Source organism: Bidens hawaiensis, unplaced genomic scaffold (assembly GCF_021521415.1).
Source record: "Bidens hawaiensis isolate Kalapana, Puna unplaced genomic scaffold, B.hawaiensis_p1.1 tig00002631_1, whole genome shotgun sequence".
Taxonomy (NCBI): domain Eukaryota; kingdom Viridiplantae; phylum Streptophyta; class Magnoliopsida; order Asterales; family Asteraceae; genus Bidens; species Bidens hawaiensis.
The window spans coordinates 1909791-1933135 of record NW_027491143.1 but is presented as its reverse complement, the minus strand read 5'-3'; the positions used below and the strand labels follow the sequence as shown (position 1 = coordinate 1933135).

The 23345-nt window shown below is 34.7% G+C and overlaps 1 protein-coding gene and 3 pseudogenes across 2 annotated transcripts; 3 read left to right on the top strand and 1 right to left on the bottom strand.

The window, feature by feature from the left end:
• The first annotated feature begins 2203 nt into the window (after positions 1 to 2203).
• LOC143620694 (beta-fructofuranosidase, soluble isoenzyme I-like) lies at positions 2204 to 5445 on the top strand (annotated as a pseudogene).
• A 6626-nt stretch (positions 5446 to 12071) lies between these two features.
• LOC143620692 (beta-fructofuranosidase, soluble isoenzyme I pseudogene) lies at positions 12072 to 13997 on the top strand (annotated as a pseudogene).
• Positions 13998 to 17781: 3784 nt separating this feature from the next.
• On the top strand, positions 17782 to 20456 carry LOC143620658 (beta-fructofuranosidase, soluble isoenzyme I-like; annotated as a pseudogene). Its single transcript, XR_013151370.1, has 7 exons — positions 17782 to 18188; positions 18309 to 18317; positions 18479 to 19328; positions 19395 to 19557; positions 19712 to 19947; positions 20043 to 20130; positions 20238 to 20456. The product of XR_013151370.1 is annotated as a beta-fructofuranosidase, soluble isoenzyme I-like (transcript).
• A 115-nt stretch (positions 20457 to 20571) lies between these two features.
• LOC143620691 (superoxide dismutase [Mn], mitochondrial-like) lies at positions 20572 to 23345 on the bottom strand. The gene is made up of 6 exons (XM_077092328.1): positions 23033 to 23345; positions 21855 to 21901; positions 21653 to 21776; positions 21505 to 21563; positions 21008 to 21085; positions 20572 to 20898 (listed from the first exon to the last, which is right to left on the bottom strand). Exons 1-6 carry the CDS (start codon positions 23319 to 23321, stop codon positions 20806 to 20808), a joined length of 690 nt encoding a protein of 229 aa, XP_076948443.1. The 5' UTR covers positions 23322 to 23345; the 3' UTR covers positions 20572 to 20805.

Sequence of the window (23345 nt, the reverse complement as noted above, 5' to 3'; positions counted from 1 at the left end):
ATAAATATAAGCGAAACCTCATTAAATTCTCTCAAGCCACCAGATTGCTTTATTTGGAAATAAATGTTTCTCATACATTCAAACTGAATTCACGGGTATGGGTATCACCAAACCCAGATAGCCTTTTAAATGAGTTATAACATATCATTATATTAAAAATTAATCTCATCAAATATTTGATATGAAAATCCTCTAAAATTATATACTAACAATTAGTATCCGGTTTTTTTAAGATATTATTTATAATTAAGAAACAATTTTATAGTAAAAAAAATGGGTAATGGGTCTCACCAAACCCATATAGCTTTTGAACAGGGTTATAATATCTCATTTATTTGTGAAACTCTTTTATCATTAAATCCTAAGTATATTAATAACTTCCTTACAATTAAATAATATTAAAATCCAAAAAATATGTTAATATTAGAAACGAATAATATAAAACAACATCGTATTACAGGGAATAAAAGCTAGTTATATATGATAGCTAAGAAAAAAACTTCATGATTCTAGCTTTCCAAAATAAACCAAAAGAATAAATTTAAATGGTTAGTATGTGGATAAACAAATTTATGAGAATGTAGTCAATATATATAATGAAATTTTTAAGGAAGAAAGTATTTTAATTGTCTTTTATTTTATATTCCTGAAAATACTAAAAGAATAATTATAAAGCAATGTTCCGACCACTTCTATCCCATTTGACATGTTCTTTTTCTATAGCTAAATTGTTTCATTTTATTACGTTAAAATATATAAAGAAAAAAAAAGAAGAAAAAATAAACATTAACACACTTGCTTTATATATACATAAGAATAAGGTTATTTTGGGTTGAGTGATAACCCACATGGGATTCAAATAACAAAATGGGTTTAAAAAATGTAAGGATGGTTGAGAGTGTGACAAGTGACACATAATAGTATTCTTTTATTATAGCAGTAGATTACTCACAAAATGGTCCCAAAAGTTTCAAACTTTAAAACATAAATGTGGAAGCGTTTTCAAGTAGTTTGAATTAACTTAAATTATAATTATCACTCGAATTGTGGGATATTAAAGTTGATCAACATCACAAGTTTCATCCTGGATAGCTCTTAACATCCAAACTAGTCACTTTCTATCTCATTCGACATGTCTTTTATAAAAACAAAACAAAAAAATTTACTCTAAAACAACTAGTCATTGCTAAGTGAATACATCACATTTTAGGTTCGAAACCGGTTTATAATTTTCTCCACCAAAACCGTCTCTAAACAGAAACCGGCAAACCCCGACCCAAAACGATTATAACATGGTCAATAAACCGGTTTTTAACCCGAAACAAAACTGATTATAAACTGGTTTTGATTTTATTGACAAAACCATACCGGTTTCAACCTAAAGTGGTTTTGAGTTTTAAACATCTAGGCTAGACTATAGGACTAAATTCAATTGGAAGAAAAATTAAATTTGTTGTAATTTCTTAAAAGTTAAACAAATTGTGAAACACATAACTGGCTTTTACGATACGAGGTCACGAGGATACATAGTTGACAGCTGGACTGGAGCAAGTGTTTTTGTTGGTTTTGTCTTTTGAAGTTTTGGTCTTCTCTTTCACTGTACCTTGATGACAACCCGCCTTTGTTTTTCTCATTTCATTATTTATTTTATAGCCTGCACAAATAATTTGAATACTATTTTTTTAATGGTTAATATCTTTTTTCTTTTATTTAATTTTATGTTTTAAATGAGACTAAAATTCATAACTATTTGGTTGAAAATTCATAACAATAAGACGGTTAAACCGAATATGGTAATTTCATTCTTATATTCAACTGAACAATTAACTGGCCCAATACTTGTCAGATACATGTCAAGTAATTACACTCAAGTATCAGGCATATCGTCGTTACTTCTTTTAGCTTGTAAGAACTACCCATTAAGATTTTAAAACTAATTTCTCGCTATTTCAGTTATTATATAACTTTATTATCCAAGAACAACATAGACATAAATATAAAACTAAAAAATCTAAATTTTAGATTATTTAATTACCCAATAACAAATAAATATAAAAAAAAGTAAAATGTTTACGTGTATAGTTCAAGTTCATTTCAGGTATCAACTAATATCATACCCGTCTTACTTAATTTAAACTAATCTCATAAGGGCCCTATAATCCTATTCTTTTGTTAAATCTTAAGACAAAATCCGTTTAAAAATTACAAAAATGTAAGCCCAAAAGATGTACTTTTTATAAGGCACCAAACTTGGTAATTCAGAAGCAGTCACACAGTCTCACTCTCACTCAACTCAATGAATGCCACCGAACACTTTAGTGACATTGAGCATGCACCCAACCACACTCCCTTACTTGACCACCTTCAACCACCACCACCAGCAGCCTTAACAAACCGGTTATACATCAAGGTTCCAGCCATTATCACATTAGTCTCTCTTATTTTCATTTCATCCATCATACTCATAATCCATAACCAACATATTTTCACTCACACCGCCACCAATTTAACACCACCGATGCCAGAGAATTATTCATTGCAGCACTCCGTAATCGATCGCCTAAAATGGGAAAGAACCGCTTTCCATTTTCAACCCGCGAAAAATTTCATTTATGGTATCATAAATAATATGCATGGTTGATTTTGAATGTATTTATTATTTATGGTTATTAATAGCCTAAACCGAAACCAAAGTCAACGGTTAATCTATTTTACTAACCAATCGGAATTGGATTAATTCGGTTAGTTTGTCGGTTTTTGGTACGGTTTTTTTTAATTTCGGTTAATAACCAAAACCAAAACTTGGGCTAAAATTTTTTTATTAGAAAACATGAACCTGTGGTATAAATACATGAAATGGAGGTATAAAAGCTAGAAGTATATAATATGAATAGTTCCGGTTCTATTAAATTAATTTCGGTTAATAACTAAAACCAAACTTGGGTTAAAATTTTATATAAGAAAACAAGAAATGTATGAAATAGATGTATAAAGCTAAAAATATATGAAAATATGAATAGTTCGATTTTGTTAAGTTAATTTCGGTTAACCGAGAGTATAAAAAATCGATATCTGGTTTTCGATTAATGGTTTGGTTATTGCTCACCCCTACTTGTAATCTGGCGAAATTTGGGTTCTAATAATTTTTTTTTCTTGAATTATTTCATGGAATCTAATTGTGTTGCTGGCTGGAATTTTTTATTCAGATCCCAATGGTAAGTAAGTGTTATAATAACTTTTGATAATAACCAATTAAACTGATTTTTCAGTTTAAACATTCAATAATTTGACAAATTATTTGAATGTTGTGTCTTAGGTCCGTTGTTCCACAAGGGTTGGTACCATTTATTCTATCAATACAACCCGCATGCACCGTATGGGGCAATATGTCGTGGGGTCACTCGGTGTCCAAAGACATGGTCAACTGGTTTGAGCTTCCGGTTGCTCTGGTCCCAACCGAATGGTATGACATCGAAGGTGTTTTATCGGGGTCCACCACCGTCCTTCCCAATGGCCAGATTTTTGCATTGTACACGGGAAACACTAATGATTTTTCCCAGTTACAATGCAAAGCTGTCCCCGCCGACATATCTGACCCTCTGCTTGTTGAGTGGGTCAAATATGAATGCAACCCAATCCTCTACACTCCACGAGGGATTGGGTTGAAAGATTACCGGGACCCGTCAACAGTCTGGACAGGTCCCGATGGAAAGCATAGAATGATCATGGGATCTAAATGAAACAATACGGGACTTGTGCTCGTTTACCACACAACTGATTACACAAACTACACGTGTCGGATGAGCCGATGCATTCGGTTCCCGATACTGATATGTGGGAATGTGTCGACTTTTACCCGGTTTCGTTAACCAATGATAGTGCCCTTGATATCGCCGCCTATGGACCGGGTATCAAACATGTGATTAAAGAAAGTTGGGAGGGACATGGTATGGATTGGTACTCAATTGGGACCTATGATGCGATAAACGATAAATGGACGCCAGATAACCCGTTACTAGACGTGGGTATCGGGTATCGGTGTGATTATGGAAGGTTCTTTGCATCCAAGAGTCTTTACGACCCGTTGAAGAAAAGGCGGGTCACGTGGGGTTATATTGGCGAGTCGGATAAAGCGGATCAGGACATTTCTAGAGGATGGGCTACTATTTACGTAAGTTCGTTTCGTATTTGTACGTTTATTTTAAAGTTAATAAGTATAAAAAAATGTTATGGTGTAAATTTTGTAACAGAATATTGGAAGAACGGTGGTACTCGATAGAAAAACGGGACCCACTTACTTCATTGGCCGGTTGAGGAAATCGAGAGTTTGAGGTATAACGGTCAAGAATTTAAAGATGTCGAGCTAGAGCCGGGTACGATCGTTCCACTAGACATAGGCACAGCTACACAGGTACAAGCGAATAATAAGCATTGTTTTATGTTATTAATGTATCATATAATGTAACATGTAACCTATGGGTCAAATATTATGTTAAGAAAATAATGACTTCACTTCAACTTGTGGTGATTGTAGTTGGATATAGTTGCTACATTTGTGGTGGATCAAGGCGCATTAAACGCAACAAATAAAACGAATTACGAATATGGTTGTACCAAGAGCTCGGGTGCAGACGAAAGGGGACGTCTGGGACCATTTGGAGTTGCGGTTCTAGCTGACGGAACCCTTTCGGAGTTGACTCCCATTTATTTCTACATTGCTAAAACTGCAGACGGACGTGTGGTCACACATTTTTGTACTGATAAGCTAAGGTAACAGTTGATAGTAATTTTAATTAATTGAATTTTAGTCGCAAAACCGACTTAAAAATAAAATTACAGGTCATCACTAGATTATGATGGTGAGAAAGTTATGTATGGGAGCACTGTCCCTGTGATTGATGGTGAAGAACTCACAATGAGATTATTGGTGAGTAAAACTTTTATTATGTATAATTTTATTTGTTATTTATTTAACTTTTAAAACCATATATATTTTTATAATATTTTTTATGTACCATTAAATATATAAGGTGGATCATTCGGTAATCGAGGGGTTTGCACAAGGCGGAAGGACGGTAATAACATCAAGGGTGTATCCCACAAAGGCAATATACGAAGACACGAAGCTCTTCTTGTTCAACAACGTGACTGGTATGAGTGTGAAGGCATCTTTGAAGATTTGGCAAATGGCTCCTGCTCAAGTGAAGCCTTACCCATTTTAATTAATTATCTCTCATATTTCTTATTTTCTTTTATCACTGTTACATATAATTGTTGGTACTTACTCATCAAGTGAGATTGGAAGCCAAATAATTGATCATTATACAAAATTAAGTCATGTTTTTTGCGTGTTTTACCCGAACATATAACGATCATAACCTGTTTTGTCCATAACCAAAATAAACGTTTTTTTTGGCTTGTTATGACTCGTTACCCGACCTCAACCGTTTTGCAAGGCTTACAACGGTAAAATTTGAAAAAGACCCCCATTTTCTGTTTGCTTTAGGTCTTTAAAAGGATTATGCACTACTGTTATAGTAGCAAAATAGTTTACCAAAGAGCAAACAAGTAAAGTGGGCTCTTGCATGCACGGGCAGAGGCGTAGACAAGTAAGGTGGAACGGGTTCGGCCAAACTTGTACAAATTTTTTATTAGTGTTATATATTCGTGTATTTTGACACCTCACGCATAAAATTTTGAGAACCCGTAGAAACCTTTACATTGAACCCTTAGAAACCCTGACAACGAATCTTAACCCACTTTTCAATTTGAAATACTAACTTTGTTAAGCTGATAACATTATTTTTTGCATTTTAATTTGATTTTTCCAACAGTTAGTGATTGACAATCGGTCATCCATCCGTCGAAAATTTCCGAAACCCGAAGAAAAAAGATCATGTCTACGCCACTGTGCGCAAGGTCCATAAGGTGTCGGCTCAACTTGGGCTTGATTTATACATCTTTACTGCATTGTTTTTGCAACAGTTTGTTTTCATGACTTGGTGCTTTTCTTCTAGTATTCATGGCTCGATGTGAAAACACAGAGACATAGGGCTGAGCAGGGCCAGCCCATAGGGGTGGCGGGGTGGTCGACGGCCACAGACCCGACACCCCGTTAGGCCCGATTTTTTTTTAAAATATATATTTATTTTTATTAAAAACAATATGTATATTTAATGTTTAAAACTAGTTACATGACCACTAGCTGGGTCTAGTGGTAAAGGAATGTTACTCTCAATCAAAAGGTTTTGGGTTTAAGTCTCATTTGAGACATGTTTAATCCTTATTTTTATACAAAAAAATTTTACACAACCCAAATTATAACCAAGTAAACCTATATAAAAAGTTAATTGTTTAAAGTTTAAACCAACAAAATACTACTTTTTAATTAAGGGCCAAAAAAGAATTCGCCTTCCGTCAAAAATTTTTTTTCTTTCTCGAAGCCGGGCCATGCTGAGCTTTGAATAAAAAAAGAGTGAAGAATCTTGTGAAATGAATACGGTGTGTATAAAAAATCGTCTTAACCAACTAATCATGACTTGAAACTTATGACCTCTAGTAAGGCTATGTGTAGTTGGGCTTGGGCGATTTTGGGCGATAATGGGCGCGAACACCGCCCCCCTGGGCGAATTTGGGGCGCAGGCGAGATGTTTTTGTCGCCGGAAGGAGGGTGGATATATTATTATTTTATGCATGTGTGTGTTAAGTGTTATATATATACATATATATATATATATGTATATATGTTGTGTGTGTATATATATATGTATATATATGTATATGCAAAATGAATCCTAGAAACAACCCGAACCAACCGAACCACTCATTCCCTCCTTTCGGCCAACACCATGGTTTGCAAAACCAACCGAACGTGAACTTACAATTGAACCCGATGAACCTAAACCAACCGAGCTATTCGTTTCAATTTCCCGACTCGAACCTAAACATGTACGCCAACCGAGCTATATGTTTTTTTTATATTTTTAGTTATGTATTTTTTTTAGTTATGTTTTTTTTTGTATTTCTTTTTAATTTTAATGCATTTTTATTTTATTATTTTAAATAAATTAGTTTTTATTTGATTAGTTTAATTATAATAAGAAAATAATAAAAAAAGATACTGTGGGCCCAACTTGTAGCCCCTACACCATTACACCCTAAAAACAAATTCGTTCCTTTGCTGACTGGGCGCCACGTGTCACAATTCGCCTCCAATTGTAGCCCCTCCACTACACACAGCCTAAGGGTGTCTTCTCGCAGGTCCTTTAGGTCACATAACAACTTTATTGTTACAAGGTTTGCCATAAATATAGATACTAGACTAATTTTTTATATTTTAAACTACTATCTAGGATTGAACGAAAATCAGCTAAAAGCAAACACATATGGAAACAAATAATAAGTGTACGAGGAACGAGGATACATAATTGACATCTGGAGTTGTCAATAAGCATCGGTTCATGATATTTTTATTATTTTTTGGTTTTGTTGTCTTTTGGTATGGGCCTCTCTTCTACTGGTCTTTGAATATTTGAACCTAGCTTGGGATGAGCTTGGGATGAAACTGATACCGATCGACATCGATAACGAAAATCTTAAATTTGGTACCGGTAGCGGTACTGAAAAGTTTGGTTCGGTACCGGTATTTCGTGTTCATGAAATATCGATACCAAAAAATCAAAATTTGGTACAAATTCGATACGGTGGTGAAGGAAAGTGTAAGCAAGGCAGCTTCCTGAAACATATTAAGATGAAACGAAATAAACCAAATCATATTTTGATATTAAAGTATAGAAATTGATAAAATAAAGAATAATACGTAACATTCAGTTACTTACACAAAATCAATACATCAATGATAAAACAAGTATTTATGATGTTTAAATACTTATAACTAGTACGAGTAAGTAAGGTCGTCTCTACAGGGAATCAGTGGAAAGTGCAAGTAAAGTTCATAATTATTAATTAATTAACTAAGGTGGACAGACGATGTCAAGCGATTTATAAAAGATGATTTAATAAAGACACACGATTACTTGGAAAAGTTTGTAAACAATAATGAGAAAATAACCAAACTCCAGGGTTCGGGTTTTGCAACAAGTTAAGGAATTGATACACTTCTTTGGACGGTTTCTTGTTAAAATATGTAAGACAGAATTACAAATTTTGTCCTTTAGAAAAAGCCAAATTACGGTTCGTGTCCTTTTTTTAGTTTCTTTGCAGGCAGTGTACTTTAAACATTTTTTTCCTACACGTTATGTCCTTTGCGCTAACTGGGTTAGAAAAACTCAGTTAAGTATGACATGTGCCAGACATGTGATGGGCATAATTGTAATTTTAATGTTTCCTTAAATTAAAATATATATATATATATATATATATATATATATATATATATATATATGGGAGGGTTATATTAAAAAGAAGTAGTTTCACAGGAAGACTAAGAATAAATCATAGCCATTAGATCATGTTAATCAATGGTTGAGATTTAAAATTACAAAAAACCGACATAGTTTTCTATAATTACTCTTTCACCACTATAACCGACATAGTTTCTTATAATTGTTCTTTAACCATAGATTGTAATGCCACTTGTCAAAAATCTATTGGTTATTACTATTCTTACGAAACTCTTTCTTTTTATTTGAACCCCTTTCTAGAAAAGGGTTCAAATAAAAAGAAGTTGTTTCTTAGGAATGGTAAGAACCAATAGAATTTTGACATTTGGCATTAAAACCTACGGTGAAAGAATAATTCTAGGAAACTATGTCGGTTATAATTGTGAAAGAGTAATTCTAGAAAACTATGACGGTTTTTGGTAATTTTAAATCTCAACCATTAATTGTATGATCCAGTGGCTATGATTTATTCTTAGTCTTCTTAGGAAACTACTTATTTTTAGAATAACCCTCCCCCCTTTCTCTCTCTCTCTCTATATATATATATATTTAATACTCCATGTCTGCAACTTCAGTACTTCACCCTCACCATCTTCTTTCTAGTTCAAAACCACCACCACCACAACCACCACACCATTACCATCGCACCACTACACCATTGCCATCGCACCAGCACCACACCACCACAAAAAAAACCCCTTTAATTACTAACCCCTTAACCAAAGGATGGTTGGAGAAGCTCTACGGTGGTGACGATTGTGGGTTACAGTAATGGTGGTGGATTTGGGTGGATTTAGTGCTGGTGGGTGGCTGGAGGGGGCTATGATGCGGCGACTAGGGTTACGAATTTGGGTGGGCGATGGTTACCGCCGGTTATGCTAGGGTTACGGCTAGGGTTTTGATGGAGGGCCGGATGGTTCAGGTGGTCGGAAACGGAAGTGGTGGTTCACGTGGCCGAAAAAGGAGGTGGTGGTTCAGGTGGTTGGAATTTCGGAGGTGATGGTTTAGGTGGCCGGAAACGGAGGTGGTGGTTCACGTGGCCAAAAAGGAGGTGGTGGTTCAGGTGGCCGGAATTTCGGAGGTGATGGTTCAGGTGGCTGGAAACGGAGGTGGTGGTTCACATGGCCGAAAAAGGAGGTGGTGATTTAGGTGGCCGGAATTTCAGAGGTGATGGTTCAGGTGGTAGGAAACCAGAGGTATGGGAGTGGTGATAAACTTTTTGTAGGTGTAGACGAAAAGACCAATATGCCCTCACATGCTCCTCACGTGAGGGTATTTAACTGAGTTTTTCTAACTCAGTTAGTGTAAAGGACATAACGTGTAGAAAAAAAATATTTAAAGTACACCGCCTGCAAAAAGAAACTAAAAAAATGACACGAACCGTAATTTGGCTTTTTTTAAAGGACAAAATTTGTAATTCTGTCAATATGTAAATCAAAAGACTTAACTATTGGCTATGTTGATCGTCATAACCGAATCCGAACAATTGACACGGCTTAATGAAAATCTAATTGATAATCGATTTTACTTATTGAAACACAAAATCAATAATATGGTTAATGATAAACGGGTCAATGACGGAAGAACTTAATCCTAATTGTTGATGACCACAAATCAATAACTGACAAAATATTACGCAATCAATATATAAAAACCGTTTAAGCACAAAAGCAAACACAAAGAATTTATCAACCGAATGATTAACCAAATCCAAATCCAAAGTTAAAGTTTAGAATATCAAAACCTAATCATGCAACTCAACCCTACACCCGGAGATGGTTATGAAACCTTTAGCCTTGCATCTTGATCTTCATGCTCTTGATGGTTGTGTGGAGGAATGATTTCATGGATCAATTGGATGATTAAAGTGTGTTATGATGGTGGAATATCGCCTCCTAAAAGTCCCTTAACTGATAATTATTGAATGATTTCGATATTAGGGTTTTTGGGCTTTAAATATGGAAAAAAATCACCAAAAAACCCTTTTTCCGTAGCTACGGTCTGGTCACTCTGCTTTACGGTCTGCTAGGCCAAAACACTGTTTTCTTCATAGAATCTTCGTTTCAACTCCGTTTTCCTCCCCGTTTTCGGCCACGTCTTCGTATTTCAATTCTCTATCATCTCATAGATCATCACTTTCATTTCCACTCCATCATGAATGCTCCAAATTAGCTTCTTTAAGCTCTGTTAAGCTCCACACACCTGTAAACATAAAACCTATCAAAGTATTTGTGTTCGATACATATAAACAAGTAAAGCACACAATATAGAACACTTAAAGCACGTTCTTTTACCCACACATCACACGGATATATAAAGATACTTGAAACCCAACAATTTCAATAAATCAAAATAATAGTAATACTAATTAGTAATTACCAGTGAATTACTTACTATAAATGTTTGAGAATAGATTTGATCAAATACTCGTTACCAGTAAACTAAAGCTCTAATACTAGAGCATCTCATTGAGCGGGAATTGAAGCCCGAAATTGATCGTGGTATTGTCACGTAAGCTACAAAATTGTCTTTTATTAAAATAGATTAGATTCGATTATATTAGACATGTACACATTCTAATGAAGATTACAAATAAGGACATCCGCCACCATCACATTCCAACTCACAAAAATTTTCCGCCCAAAACCTTATGTAGAAAATATACTAATTATATGTCAACTTAATATTAATTATAATTTATTTCTTTACATTTAGGAATTTATTTACAGGAGCCGAGCTTTAAATTTGTTTGATCATTTACGATAAGTTTGATTATTATTTAATAGATCAGTTACTTTTGTTTTAGGTATGGGCTGTTTGTTTACATCTGAATGGAACCATTTAGATGTAAATATCTGATTCATTCAGACTTCAGACTGTTTGGTTTCAAACAGAAAAACATTTGAATGGTTAAAATTAGGTCTGAATCATTTAGACTTGTTGTTGCTGCTGAATGGGACAGAGGCTCATTCAGACCTGACTCATTCAGATCTGAATGAACCAAACAGCCAAGTTAATTTTTTCTGAAATTATTTTTATTTAACCAAAGATATGATATGTGTGAAATTGTAATGGATGTGTGTAGTATGGCGTGTTTGATATTAGCTCATCGGTAGACTAATTGTTGGTTTTTTAATTAATTTTGTTGTTTAAAAGTTGAGTGTGTGGTTTTAATTATTTTTATGTTTATGGTGTGGTTGTACAGATTTGGCTACCTTTATATTAAGAGAAATATTAAATATCTTTCAGTTATTAACAAATTATAAAGTAAAGATATTATTTTTATATTGTTATTCAATTCAGAGAAACATTAAATATCTTTCACTTATTAACCAATTTTGAAGTAAAAATATTAATTTTATATTGTTATTAAATTCTGAGAAACATCAAGTATCTTTCAGTTCTTAACAAATTTTAAAGTAAAATATTATGTTTATATTGTTATTAAATTGAGAGAAACATTAAATATCTTTCAGTTATTAACAAATTTAGAAATATATTGATTACAAAATATTTCATATACTTGTTTTTATTAATAAATTAAAATAACATTTAATAACTTTTATATAGTTACATCTTTAAAATATTAAATTCAAATTTTAAATTCAAAATTGTGAAAATCAATGCCGGTTAGCCCAGTCTCAAAACTTTTTATGTTTAGCTTATAAAAATGTAGGATGCATAGTAGTCTAAGCAAAGTCTCTAAACTCACTTATAACCCATTTTCCTTAACCATGAAAACCAATAAACCCTCTTGTGAACTTGAGCATGCACACAACCACAGTCCCATACAAAACGAACCCGAACCACCACTGGCCGCCATAAGGAAGCGGTCGTGTGTCAGGGTTCCGTCCAGTCTCACATTAGTTTCTATGTTTTTCATTTTAACTATTGCAGTCCTAATCCTAAACAAACTAGTCTTCACTTATTTTGCCACCAATCCAACATTGCTAGAGAAATTTGATCCCCTTACATGGCAAAGAACAGCTTTTCATTTTCAACCGGCGAAAAATTTCATTTGTGGTACCATATAAATTACTTGATCAAATTCACTGTTCTGTTGATTTTTCCAATATTAATTGATTTTTTTCTTTATTTATTTCATGGTAATTGCTAATGTTCCTGGCTGCACTCTTTGCTCTAGATCCTAATGGTACGTAAATTTTCTAAAATTTTGTTATTTTTAAATAGCCTAAAGTTGGTGTCTAATGTTTGTATATGTTTTATTATTCTAATTGATTTTACCATTTATTTATGAATAATATGAAAATATACTCAATTTAAACATTAATTTTACCCAACTTAGATATGTTGTTTCACATGGGTTAGTATCATAGATTCTATCAATACAACCCCTACGAAACGGTTTGGGGCAATATTTCATGGGGTCAAGCCGTGTCTAAAGACATGATCAATTGGTTTGAGCTTCCGGTTGCTCTAGCCCCATCTGAATGGTATGATATCGAGGGTGTTTTATCAGGGTCTATAACCGTCCTCCCTAATGGTCAAATATTTGCATTGTACACGGGAAGGATCAAGGATTTCTCTCAATTACAATGCAAAGCTATTCCTGCTAACATATCTCACCCCCTTCTTGTCGAGTGGGTCAAGTATAACGGCAACCCAATCCTTTACCCTCCATCGGGGATTGGGTTGACAAACTATCGGGACCCCTCAACAGTTTGGACGGGTCCGGATGGAAAACATAGGATGATCATCGGATCTAGACGACGAAAGACAGGACTTGTATTAGTTTATCATACTACCGATTACATGAACTATGTGTTGTTGGATGAGCCGTTACACTCGGTTATCAATACCGGCATGTGGGAATGTGTTGACTTTTACCCAGTTTCATTAACAAATGATAGTGCCCTTGATATGGCCGCCTATGGGTCGGGTGTCAAACATGTTATTAAAGAAAGTAGGGAGCGTCATAATGAAGATTGGTATTCAATTGGGACCTATGATGCAATAAACGATAAATGGACTCCCGATAACCCTGATTTTGATGTGGGTTTCGGCTATAGATGCGATTATGGTAATTTCTATGCATCCAAAAGTCTTTACGACCATTTAAAGAAAAGGCGAGTCACATGGGGTTTTGTTAGAGAATCGAATAAATGTGACGATGTCATCTCTAGAGGATGGGCTTTTGTTCATGTAAGTTAATTTCGTATGTGAATATTTATTTAATAATAAAAAAGTATACCAAACATTTTCATGTTATTTTTTGTAATAGACTATTGGGAGAACCGTGGTACTAGATAGAAAAACCGGGACCAGTTTACTTCATTGGCCAATTGAGGAGATCGAGAGCTTAAGATATAACGGCCAAGAATTTAAAGAGATCAAGCTAGAGCCGGGATCGATCATTCCCCTAGACGTAGGCACAACGACACAGGTTCAAGAGAACAATAATGTTGCTTTTATTATTATTTTAGGTTATTATATAATGTGAAATGCACTCCATTAGTTTTCTCTCATCAACTTTTATCTTAATAAAGCACTGACCTGACTTGAGACGGTTGCAGCTGGATATAGTTGCTACATTTGAGGTGGATCAAGATTTTATAAAAGCCGCACCTAAAACTAATGACAAAGATGGTTGTCACTGGGGTGCAACCAAAAGGGGAAGAAGTTTGGGACCATTTAGCTTTCAGAGTTATGACAGTGAGAATTTAGTATATGGAAGCGATGTCCCTGTAATCGATGGTGAAGAACTCACAATGAGGATATTGGTAAGTGAAGGCTTTAATATACATCTATATAATAGTTAGGTGCATGTATAATGCAGCGGGGAAACAACACTTAAAGGTTAGTAGAGAGCCAAGTTAGTCGAGCCGAGTGAAGGCTAGCTCGATCTTAACTCAGTATGAAATCGATCTTAACTCGTACTTCATACTGAGCTGACTCAGTCAAGTCGAAATTACAGCTGAAAGATGGAACGTAAATGGATTTCACGTTTTTAAATAATTCAATTCCAAAATACCAATGAGATTTGAATTATTAATGCTATACACTGAAATTTTCATTTAGCTTGCAATCGTTGGTAAAAATATTTAGGTCATATTTATTTTATAATTTATTTTTTATTTTATTAAACCTTATGAAATTAAAAGTTTTCAAAACACGTATTTGATAATTAGTTAAACATTTTTATGAAAATAAATGGAATTCTAGTAATGCTAAAATACAAAATATGTGTACAACAAAACATCTAGGAGCAATGTTTAAACCAAAATAATTATTTAATTGGGCATGTTGAATTAATCTTAAAATAAAAACTGGATTGCAAAACAACTAATTTAATACTTTAACGACAATAATATATCTGAAATATGAAATACAAACCAAAAATACAAAAGTCGACTAGAAAGTTTAGAGTCGTCACGTGAAGATTTCAAAAAAAAAAAAAGAAAAAAAAACCTTTAAGCAATAGTCGTAAAAAACCAGCCTACCAAAGTGGAGGAGTTCTACATACTTAAATGAATTGTTGTACACAATTTTCCTAAACTAATATAATGGTGTTTTTATTTAAAGGTTTTTATAGCTAAAATATCATTAATTAGATTGGTCAAAGTTATAGCTAAAAATGGAGTAAACTTATGTATTTTGATAACTTATTAAAAAAAATGGCCAAAAATTTACGACAAGGTACATTTAAGAGACTTGTATGTTGATGCAGCTATGATTTGTACCTTATAATCCGCATCTCGATATTTAATTAAACCTACATCGAAACGTTGACAAAAATAAACACTTTACAACTATATGTTCAATTTAAAAAAAAACATAATATATTCAAAGATAAAAAAGAAAAAAATTAAAATAAATTTGAGAAATATATGACCAAACTTAAGAGGTGGAAGAGTAATTATTATTTAAATTTACAAAAGTTAAACATAGTTGAGAAGGAAAAACTGTAATTATAGTTTAAACAATTAAAAGAGTCAGTGAGATGTTATTGATTCAAAGACCATGATACCATCGTAACCTCTTTAAGATATGCAATAATAAAATGAGCCAAAATATTCGTACCTCTTTAATTTTGAGAGGTCTTTACTATTTGCTTTATACATATATAGATATTATTAATCATGTTTAAAACTACTATAATAGTATGTTTTTATGTGACATATAAGGTGGATCATTCCAGAGTCGAGGCATTTGCACAAGGCGGAAGGACGGTTGTAACATCAAGGGTGTATCCCACAAAGGCGATATACGACAACGCAGAGCTCTTTTTGTTCAACAACGCCACTGGTATGAGTGTGAAGGCAACTCTTAAGATCTGGCAAATGGCTTCTGCTCAAGTGAAGCCTTATCCTTTTTAATTACCATTCACTTGTATTCTTTTTGATAAACCTTGATTTGTGTTCTCATTGATTGTTTAGACTATATATCTTGTACTTTATACGAAAGACACTGAATAATAACAACCGAGTGAACTGAAAAACTGTTCACTATAAAGAAAACTATAGATGTCAAGAAAAGGCGATTAACTGACAAAAATGCCACGATCAAATATAGTTAGGCACCAAAAGAGAAAATTGTGATTACAAATGGTGAATAAACAAAAAGCGAAACATGTAAACTTATTCGTGTTTTAGTGTTTGCGTACACAAGGGCAAACTTTGAAGAAACACAACACTGACTATTGTTGGGGTAGGTATTAATAGGGATGTTATATTTGGACATTATCCTCCGTTCTTAGGGCCTATACGACTTTTATAGGCCTATACATGTCAAATGGACATTGCATGCACGACGATGTTATGTAGTTTGATATGTTTATTCGACTTGTATATACCATGATGTCTCGTATAGTACAAGAGTCGAGAGGCATGTAGTTCATCACTGAAGAACCATATGCCTCGTATTCTTCGTGGATGAACCGTATGCCTCGTATAGACCATGTACGTCTCGTATAGGCCATAATATCTTATTCTTGTTCAAAATTTTCAGATCTAACGAAATTTTCACCTTCAATCGTCTACACGCTATACGACTTGTTTAGGTTTTCGTCAATACGAGTCGTATAGATGTGAGAAGATGCCTGAATATAACGTCCTGGTGTTTGAATATCTCATGCCTGCCATTTAACATGTTAAGCATACCTGGTTTGCAATTGTTTCAACCACATGCCTTTTCAGCTCCTTGTCCAGGGCAAGCCACTGATCAGTGATAATATATATATCACAAACATATTTATCAAACTACCATGGTTCAAGAACATATCACAAATCAATGATAACTTATATATACAACATACCACCCATTCACCTTGGCAATATGTTTTCCCATAGAACCAAAGTGCTGGTCAATGGCACCCTAAAGCACCATGTGGTGGCTCACAAGTCACCACCTCCTTCCTGCATAAAAATGGTATGGGCTTTCAGTGGAGTATTGGGCCGGTTTTCCATTGGGTTACGTTTTGGTGCACACTTTTTTTTATATATAAAATGTGCTTAAATTAACTTGAGTAATTGAATTTAAACATTAAAAATACATATTTTTTTTCAAAAAAAACACACATATATAAAATATAATAAAAATAGGGCCTACTAGGTTATCGGGCTGGGGTCCGTCGATCACCCTACCATCCTTCAAAGTCGGCCTTGCAATAATCAACCAAAACTAGGTCAAATGAATAAGAGCTCACCATTTAATATTAAAGCAATGTGGTGGCTAGATAGAGGGAGGGGATGGCAACCAGAGACTTAGAGTGACATATAGGGTTTTTTTCTAGGTATTGATATATAGTATAGATCTAGTGGTTAATGGTTTCATATAAACCACCCCCAGCCCCCTGTTTTTTTGCGCAATAGTTTAAATTTACCTGTTTTCGGCCGAAAGTTTTTATATGTAATGTAACTTTTTCGGCTGAAAATTTGAGCCCCCCTCGTTTGTGAATTTTTGTATACATTTTTAGCCCCCCCCCCCCTCCTCTCCGGTGTCTCACTCCAAGCATCGCCACCGTGGGTGATGGTTTTATAAAACCATGGGGTGGGAACCGGTTTTGGGTGGGTCCCATAGGCGGGGTCCACCAATTTTATTTTAATTTATATATGTTACGTACCATGTGTAATCTCGTGTCGGTTTTTACAAAATTAATATTTTGTTTTCATATTGTAATTTATTCTATCAAAATTAATATTTTGTTTCATTTTCTTCGATTCATAATTTATTCGACTTTATAATACAACTTATATTCATTCATCAAAATAAAAATATTAATTAACTAACTCGTGTTACACACGGTATCTAACTGTATCTAACTTAGTGCAGTAATATAGCATAATAGTATATAATTTAAAACGATAAATAACATAATATGATACAATATAATACAATATAATAATATTGTTGCATGCACCTTGCTAGTTGGATTGTTAATTGTTAGCCAATATCAACTTATAAAATGTACATAGGATGCATGCACTTGTCTATCAATAACAAAGTCTCTAAACTCACTTAACCCATTACCCTTAACCATGAAAACCATGGAACCCTTTAGTGACCTTGAGCATGCACGCAACCACAGTTCCATACAGAACGACCCTGAACCACCACCAGCCACCGTAAGAAAGCAGTTGTTCGTCAAGGTTCCGTCCAGTCTCACATTGGTTTCTTTCTTTTTCATTTTAACTTTTGTACTCCTCATCCTGAACAACCAACTTTTCACTTATTTTTCCACCAATTCAACCCCGCTAGAGAAATCTGATTGCCTTACCTGGCAAAGAACAGCTTTCCATTTTCAGCCGTCAAAATATTTTATTTACGGTACCATATAAATTACCCAAGCAAATTCACTATTCTCTTGATTTTTTCAATATTAATTTTTTTCCTCTTGTTTTATTTCATGGTTATTGATAATGCTCCTGGCTGAACTCTTTGCTTTAGATCCTAACGGTATGTAAATTTTCATATTATTTTATTTTTATAATTTTCAAAAAGCCTACAAGTTGGTGTCTAATGTTTGTAACTATTTAATAATTCTAATAATTGTTTTGTCATTTACTTATGTCATGAACTATATGAATTTGTACTAAACATTAAATTAAATGATTTAGGTCCATTATTTCACATGGGTTGGTACCATCTATTCTATCAATACAACCCATACGCACCGGTTTGGGGCAATATGTCATGGGGTCACTCCGTGTCCAAAGACATGATCAACTGGTTTGAGCTTCCGGTCGCTATTACCCCAAGCAAATGGTATGATATTGAGGGTGTTCTATTGGGGTCTACCACCGTACTCCCCAACGGTCAGATCTTTGCATTGTATACGGGAAACACTAATAACTTTTCCCAGTTTCAATGCAAAGCTACACCTGTTGACATATCTGACCCACTTCTTGTGGAGTGGGTCAAGTATGAAGGCAACCCAATCCTTTACACTCCACCTGGTGTTGGGTTAAAAGACCATCGGGACCCCTCAACAGTTTGGACGGGTCCCGATGGAAAACACAGGATAATCATGGGATCTAAACGAAACAAGACAGGACTTGTATTTGTTTACCATACTACTGACTACACAAACTACACATTGTTGGATGAACCGATGCATTCAGTTCCCGATACTGATATGTGGGAATGTGTTGACTTTTATCTGGTTTCGCTAATCAATGATACCGCCTTTGATATGGCTGCATATGGGTCGGGTATCAAACATGTGATTAAAGAAAGTTGGGAAGGACATGGTAAGGATTGGTATTCAATTGGGACATATGATGCGATAAACGATAAATGGACTCCCGATAACCCAAAACTAGACGTGGGTATCGGGGTGATTATGGAAGGTTCTTTGCATCAAAGAGTCTTTACGACCCATTGAAGAAAAGGCGGGTCACGTGGGGTTACGTTGGAGAATCGGATCAAGCTGACCATGCCATCTCTAGAGGATGGGCTACTATTTATGTATGTTACTTTCATATATGAACCTTTGCTTTAGAATAAAGTGTAACGTGTTCGTTTTTGTATTAGAATATTGGAAGAACTGTGGTACTCGATAGAAAAACCGGGACCCATTTACTTCATTGGCCAGTTGTGGAAATCGAGAGTTTAAAGATACAACGGTCAAGAATTTAAAGATATCGAGCTAAAACCGGGTACGATCATTCCACTAGACATAGGCACAACTACACAGGTACAAGATAATAATAATAATAATAATAATAATAATAATAATAATAATAATAATAATAATAATAATAATAATAATAATAATAATAATAATAATAATAATAAACGTTGATTTTAATTTATATATTTTTACATAATGTAACATGTGACCATTGCAGTTGGATATAGTTGCTACATTTGAGGTGGATCAAGATGCATTAAAAGCTACACATGAAAGTAATGACAAATATAGTTGCACCTCGAGCTCGGGTGCAGTGGAAAGGGGAAGTTTCGGACCATCTGGAGTTGCGGTTCTTGCCGATGCAACCCTTTCAGAGTTAACACCAATTTATTTCTACGTCGCTAAAACTGCCAATGGAGGTGTGACGACACATTTTTGTACCGATAAGCTAAGGTAACATAAAAAAAACTAGAACTAAAAACTTGGAATTTATATTGAACTAATTATAATTCTTAAATCACAAAAACTAAATATTAAAGAAGATACAGGTCGACACTCGACTATGATGACGAGAGAGTAGTGTACGGGAGCACTGTCCCCGTGATCAATGGCGAAGAACTCACAATGAGGATATTGGTAAGTAAAGTTTCGAATATACATCTTGTTGTATTATTTGCTGAGTTTAAAAAACTAAATATATATACTATGAATCTATGATAATATGTTTATATGTAATACATAAGGTGGATCATTCGGTAATCGAGGGGTTTGCACAAGGAGGAAGGACAGTTATAACATCAAGGGTGTATCCTACAAAGGCAATATACAAAGACGCGAAGCTCTTCTTGTTTAACAACGCCACCCGTACGAGTGTGAAGGCATCTCTCAAGATTTGGCAAATGGCTTCTGCTCAAGTGAAGCCTTATCCTTTTTATCTAGCATTCACATATATTCATTTTTAATGAAGTGTGATTTGTGTTACCATTGATTGTTTAGACTATGCCTTGTGCTTTATATACAACACAATGAATAACAAAAAACCGAGTAAACGGAATAAGATGATTAAGGAAAAAAAGGTTAATCGACAAAAATCCCACGACCAAATATTAAGTATCAACACGAATAGTTAGGGACTAAAAGAGAAAGTTGCGATTAAAAACGGTGAATAAACGAGAACCAAAAAATACATGTGAACTTATTCATGTTTCATTGTTTTGCATACACAAGGGTTAAAGCTCAGGACAAAATGTCCAAACTTTTGAAGAACCGCAACACTGAATGCTGTCGGTTAGCCGTCAACTGTCCTTCAACTTAAGGGCATTCTTTCTCATACACTTCACTCGCATACTTCCAGTTTATCACTTTCCATATGTTCTTCAAATAATCTGGTCTAACATTCTTGTACTGCATTCATGTGTAGATAAAACAGTCAAAACATAAAACAAATGATCATTACATTGGTTTCTAAAACTTTCTGCTTGTGTAGATCAAATCAAAAAGCTTATGCAATTACCTGTAAGTAGTATGCATGCTCCCAAACATCTATGCCAACCAGCGGAACCAAACTTGCACCTTTTGTAACCAGTGGGTCCTACGAATAGACATTGCGTGCACGGCAATGGTAAGGAAGTGTCAGACCTGCAGTTTGACATGTCTATTTGAAGCGTATAGGCCTATAGGCCTTTACGTCTCGTATAGTACGAGAGGCCTGTGGTTCATCACTGAAGAACTATATGTCTCGTATAGGCCATACTATCTCATTCTTATTCAAAAGTTTCAGATTTTTTTTTTTCAAAAATTTCACCTTCACTCGTATACGCGCTATACTTCTCGTCAGTGTCATCTGACACCATGTGACATCTGTACGACCCGTATAGGCCTATACGAGTCATAAGATGTCAGATGGTGTCTGGATATAACGTCCTGGTCTGAATATCTCACGCCATTTAATAACATGTTAAGCATCTTGTTATAAAACAAGTGACCAAGAACAAAAGTAGCAATGCATACCTGGTTTGCAGTTGTTTCAACCACAAGCCTTTTCAGCTCCTTGTCCACTGCAAGCCACAAATAATATATACATCACAAACATATACATCAAACCATAGTTCAAGAACAGACCATAGATGAATGATTAACTTATATATACAACATACCACCCATCCAGAGCCTTGGACCGCAGCACCTTCAGCGTTCATCTTGGCAATCAGTTTTTCCATATTACCAAAGTGCTGGTCAATGGCCCAGCCTAAAGCACCATGTGGTGGCTCACCACCTCCTTCCTGCATAAAAAACGTATCAGCTTTCAGTTGAGTATTACGCTCATAGTCATCACTGGATTATCGGGAAACGGAACTTACACGAATAGGGGCAAGATTCTTCCAGAAAATTGAGTGATTCACATGACCTGATATGTATACATTAGTTATTGCATAAACTACAAAACTTATATAATAGCTTTTAATATAAACTGCATATCACACATCCAAATTTAAAGTAGAACACATACAATACATAAGACTTTTTATCTCCCTCTCTCTCTCCCACTACATGCGATTGATTACTTTCGTGCACTACGTACAAGAACATAGCATATGTGGTTCGTGCAGTTCTCTACTTCAAATTGTATCCGTATAGGACATATGGCGCCCCGAATTAGTTATTTTGTTAACTAGTAGCGGGTTCAAGAGCATATGTGGCTCTCGCAGTTCTTTATCTTTATAATTACATTAAAAAAACTACATTTTTTCTCTCCTTTTCAATTAAATAATTTTTTTTTATATTTTTTATTATTACATTTCTCCCTCCTCAACTCCCAACTACTTTAAAAATATTAAAAAAATTATAGACGGTGCACATAGCTTCTTCAAATTTACTCATGAAGAGTAACTTATTCTCTCTCCACTCGTAACCACTAGTGACTACTCCATAGCTACAAATATATGAAAATATGGATGCTTTGGTTCGGTTCGGTTTGGTTCATTTCAACAAACTGAGTGTTAAAGATAACGAATTGTATGCTTTGGTCGGGCTTAGGGACACTGGGTTTGTTGCTAGGCAGGCCGTGCTAAAGGCAGAAGCAGGAAAAATTGCTAAGCACAAGAAGGCGTGTGTGGAGAATCAACACGCCTTCATTCCTTTTGCTTTTGATACATTTGAGTCTCTTGCTCCCAATGCTGCTACGTTTCTAAAAAGAGTTCAGGGGGTCGTGCACAGTAACTCAACGACGCCGAAGAACGATAATTTTGTTTTCAGTATGGTCGGTTTTGCCATTCAAAAGGGGGTGACGCGCAGCTTGTTGCCCGCTTACTTGCCTCTTTCTTGTAATTGGATTGAAATGTAAAAAGAAGGTAGATTTGTTTGGTTAAAAAAAAAGATAACGATAACCGATTTTCGATTAATTGGTTTTCGGTTCGGTTTAGTCGGTTAATTTCATACAATACCAATTCTTAAATATAGTCATTCAAACACACAATTCGACTAAAACTAACATAATTAAATAGATACTAAATTACTAATATAAAAATAATAATCGAACCTCCACCGTTGAAGTTAATGGCGCTCTGCGATTTAACAGCAGTGGACGCATCGCCTTTAGCGATGGCGTCATCAAGTTGTTGTAGTGCTTTGTTGTAATTAGTAATATAAGTCTGGTGGTGCTTTTGATGATGAAGCTTCATAATCTCGCCGCTAATGGCCGGCTCAAGTTCTCCATAATCATATGACAGGTCAGGTAACGTGAATGTCTGCAGTCCACGAATCTGTTGGTGGTGGTTGTATAATCGACCTAGGGTTTTGCTGTTGGCTAGTGCTCTAATAAGTGCCATTTGTGATTTGTTTGTTTTGTGTAT

Excerpts from the sequence above, each read along its gene's own strand:
- LOC143620691 (XM_077092328.1), bottom strand. The coding sequence starts at position 23,321 with ATGGCACTTATTAGAGCACTAGCCAACAGCAAAACCCTAGGTCGATTA. Across the intron at positions 21,564-21,652 it reads GGTCCAAGGCTCTGGATGGG|TGTGGCTTGCAGTGGACAAG; the intron begins TGGTATGTTGTA and ends GTATATATTATT. Across the intron at positions 20,899-21,007 it reads AGCATGCATACTACTTACAG|TACAAGAATGTTAGACCAGA; the intron begins GTAATTGCATAA and ends ACATGAATGCAG.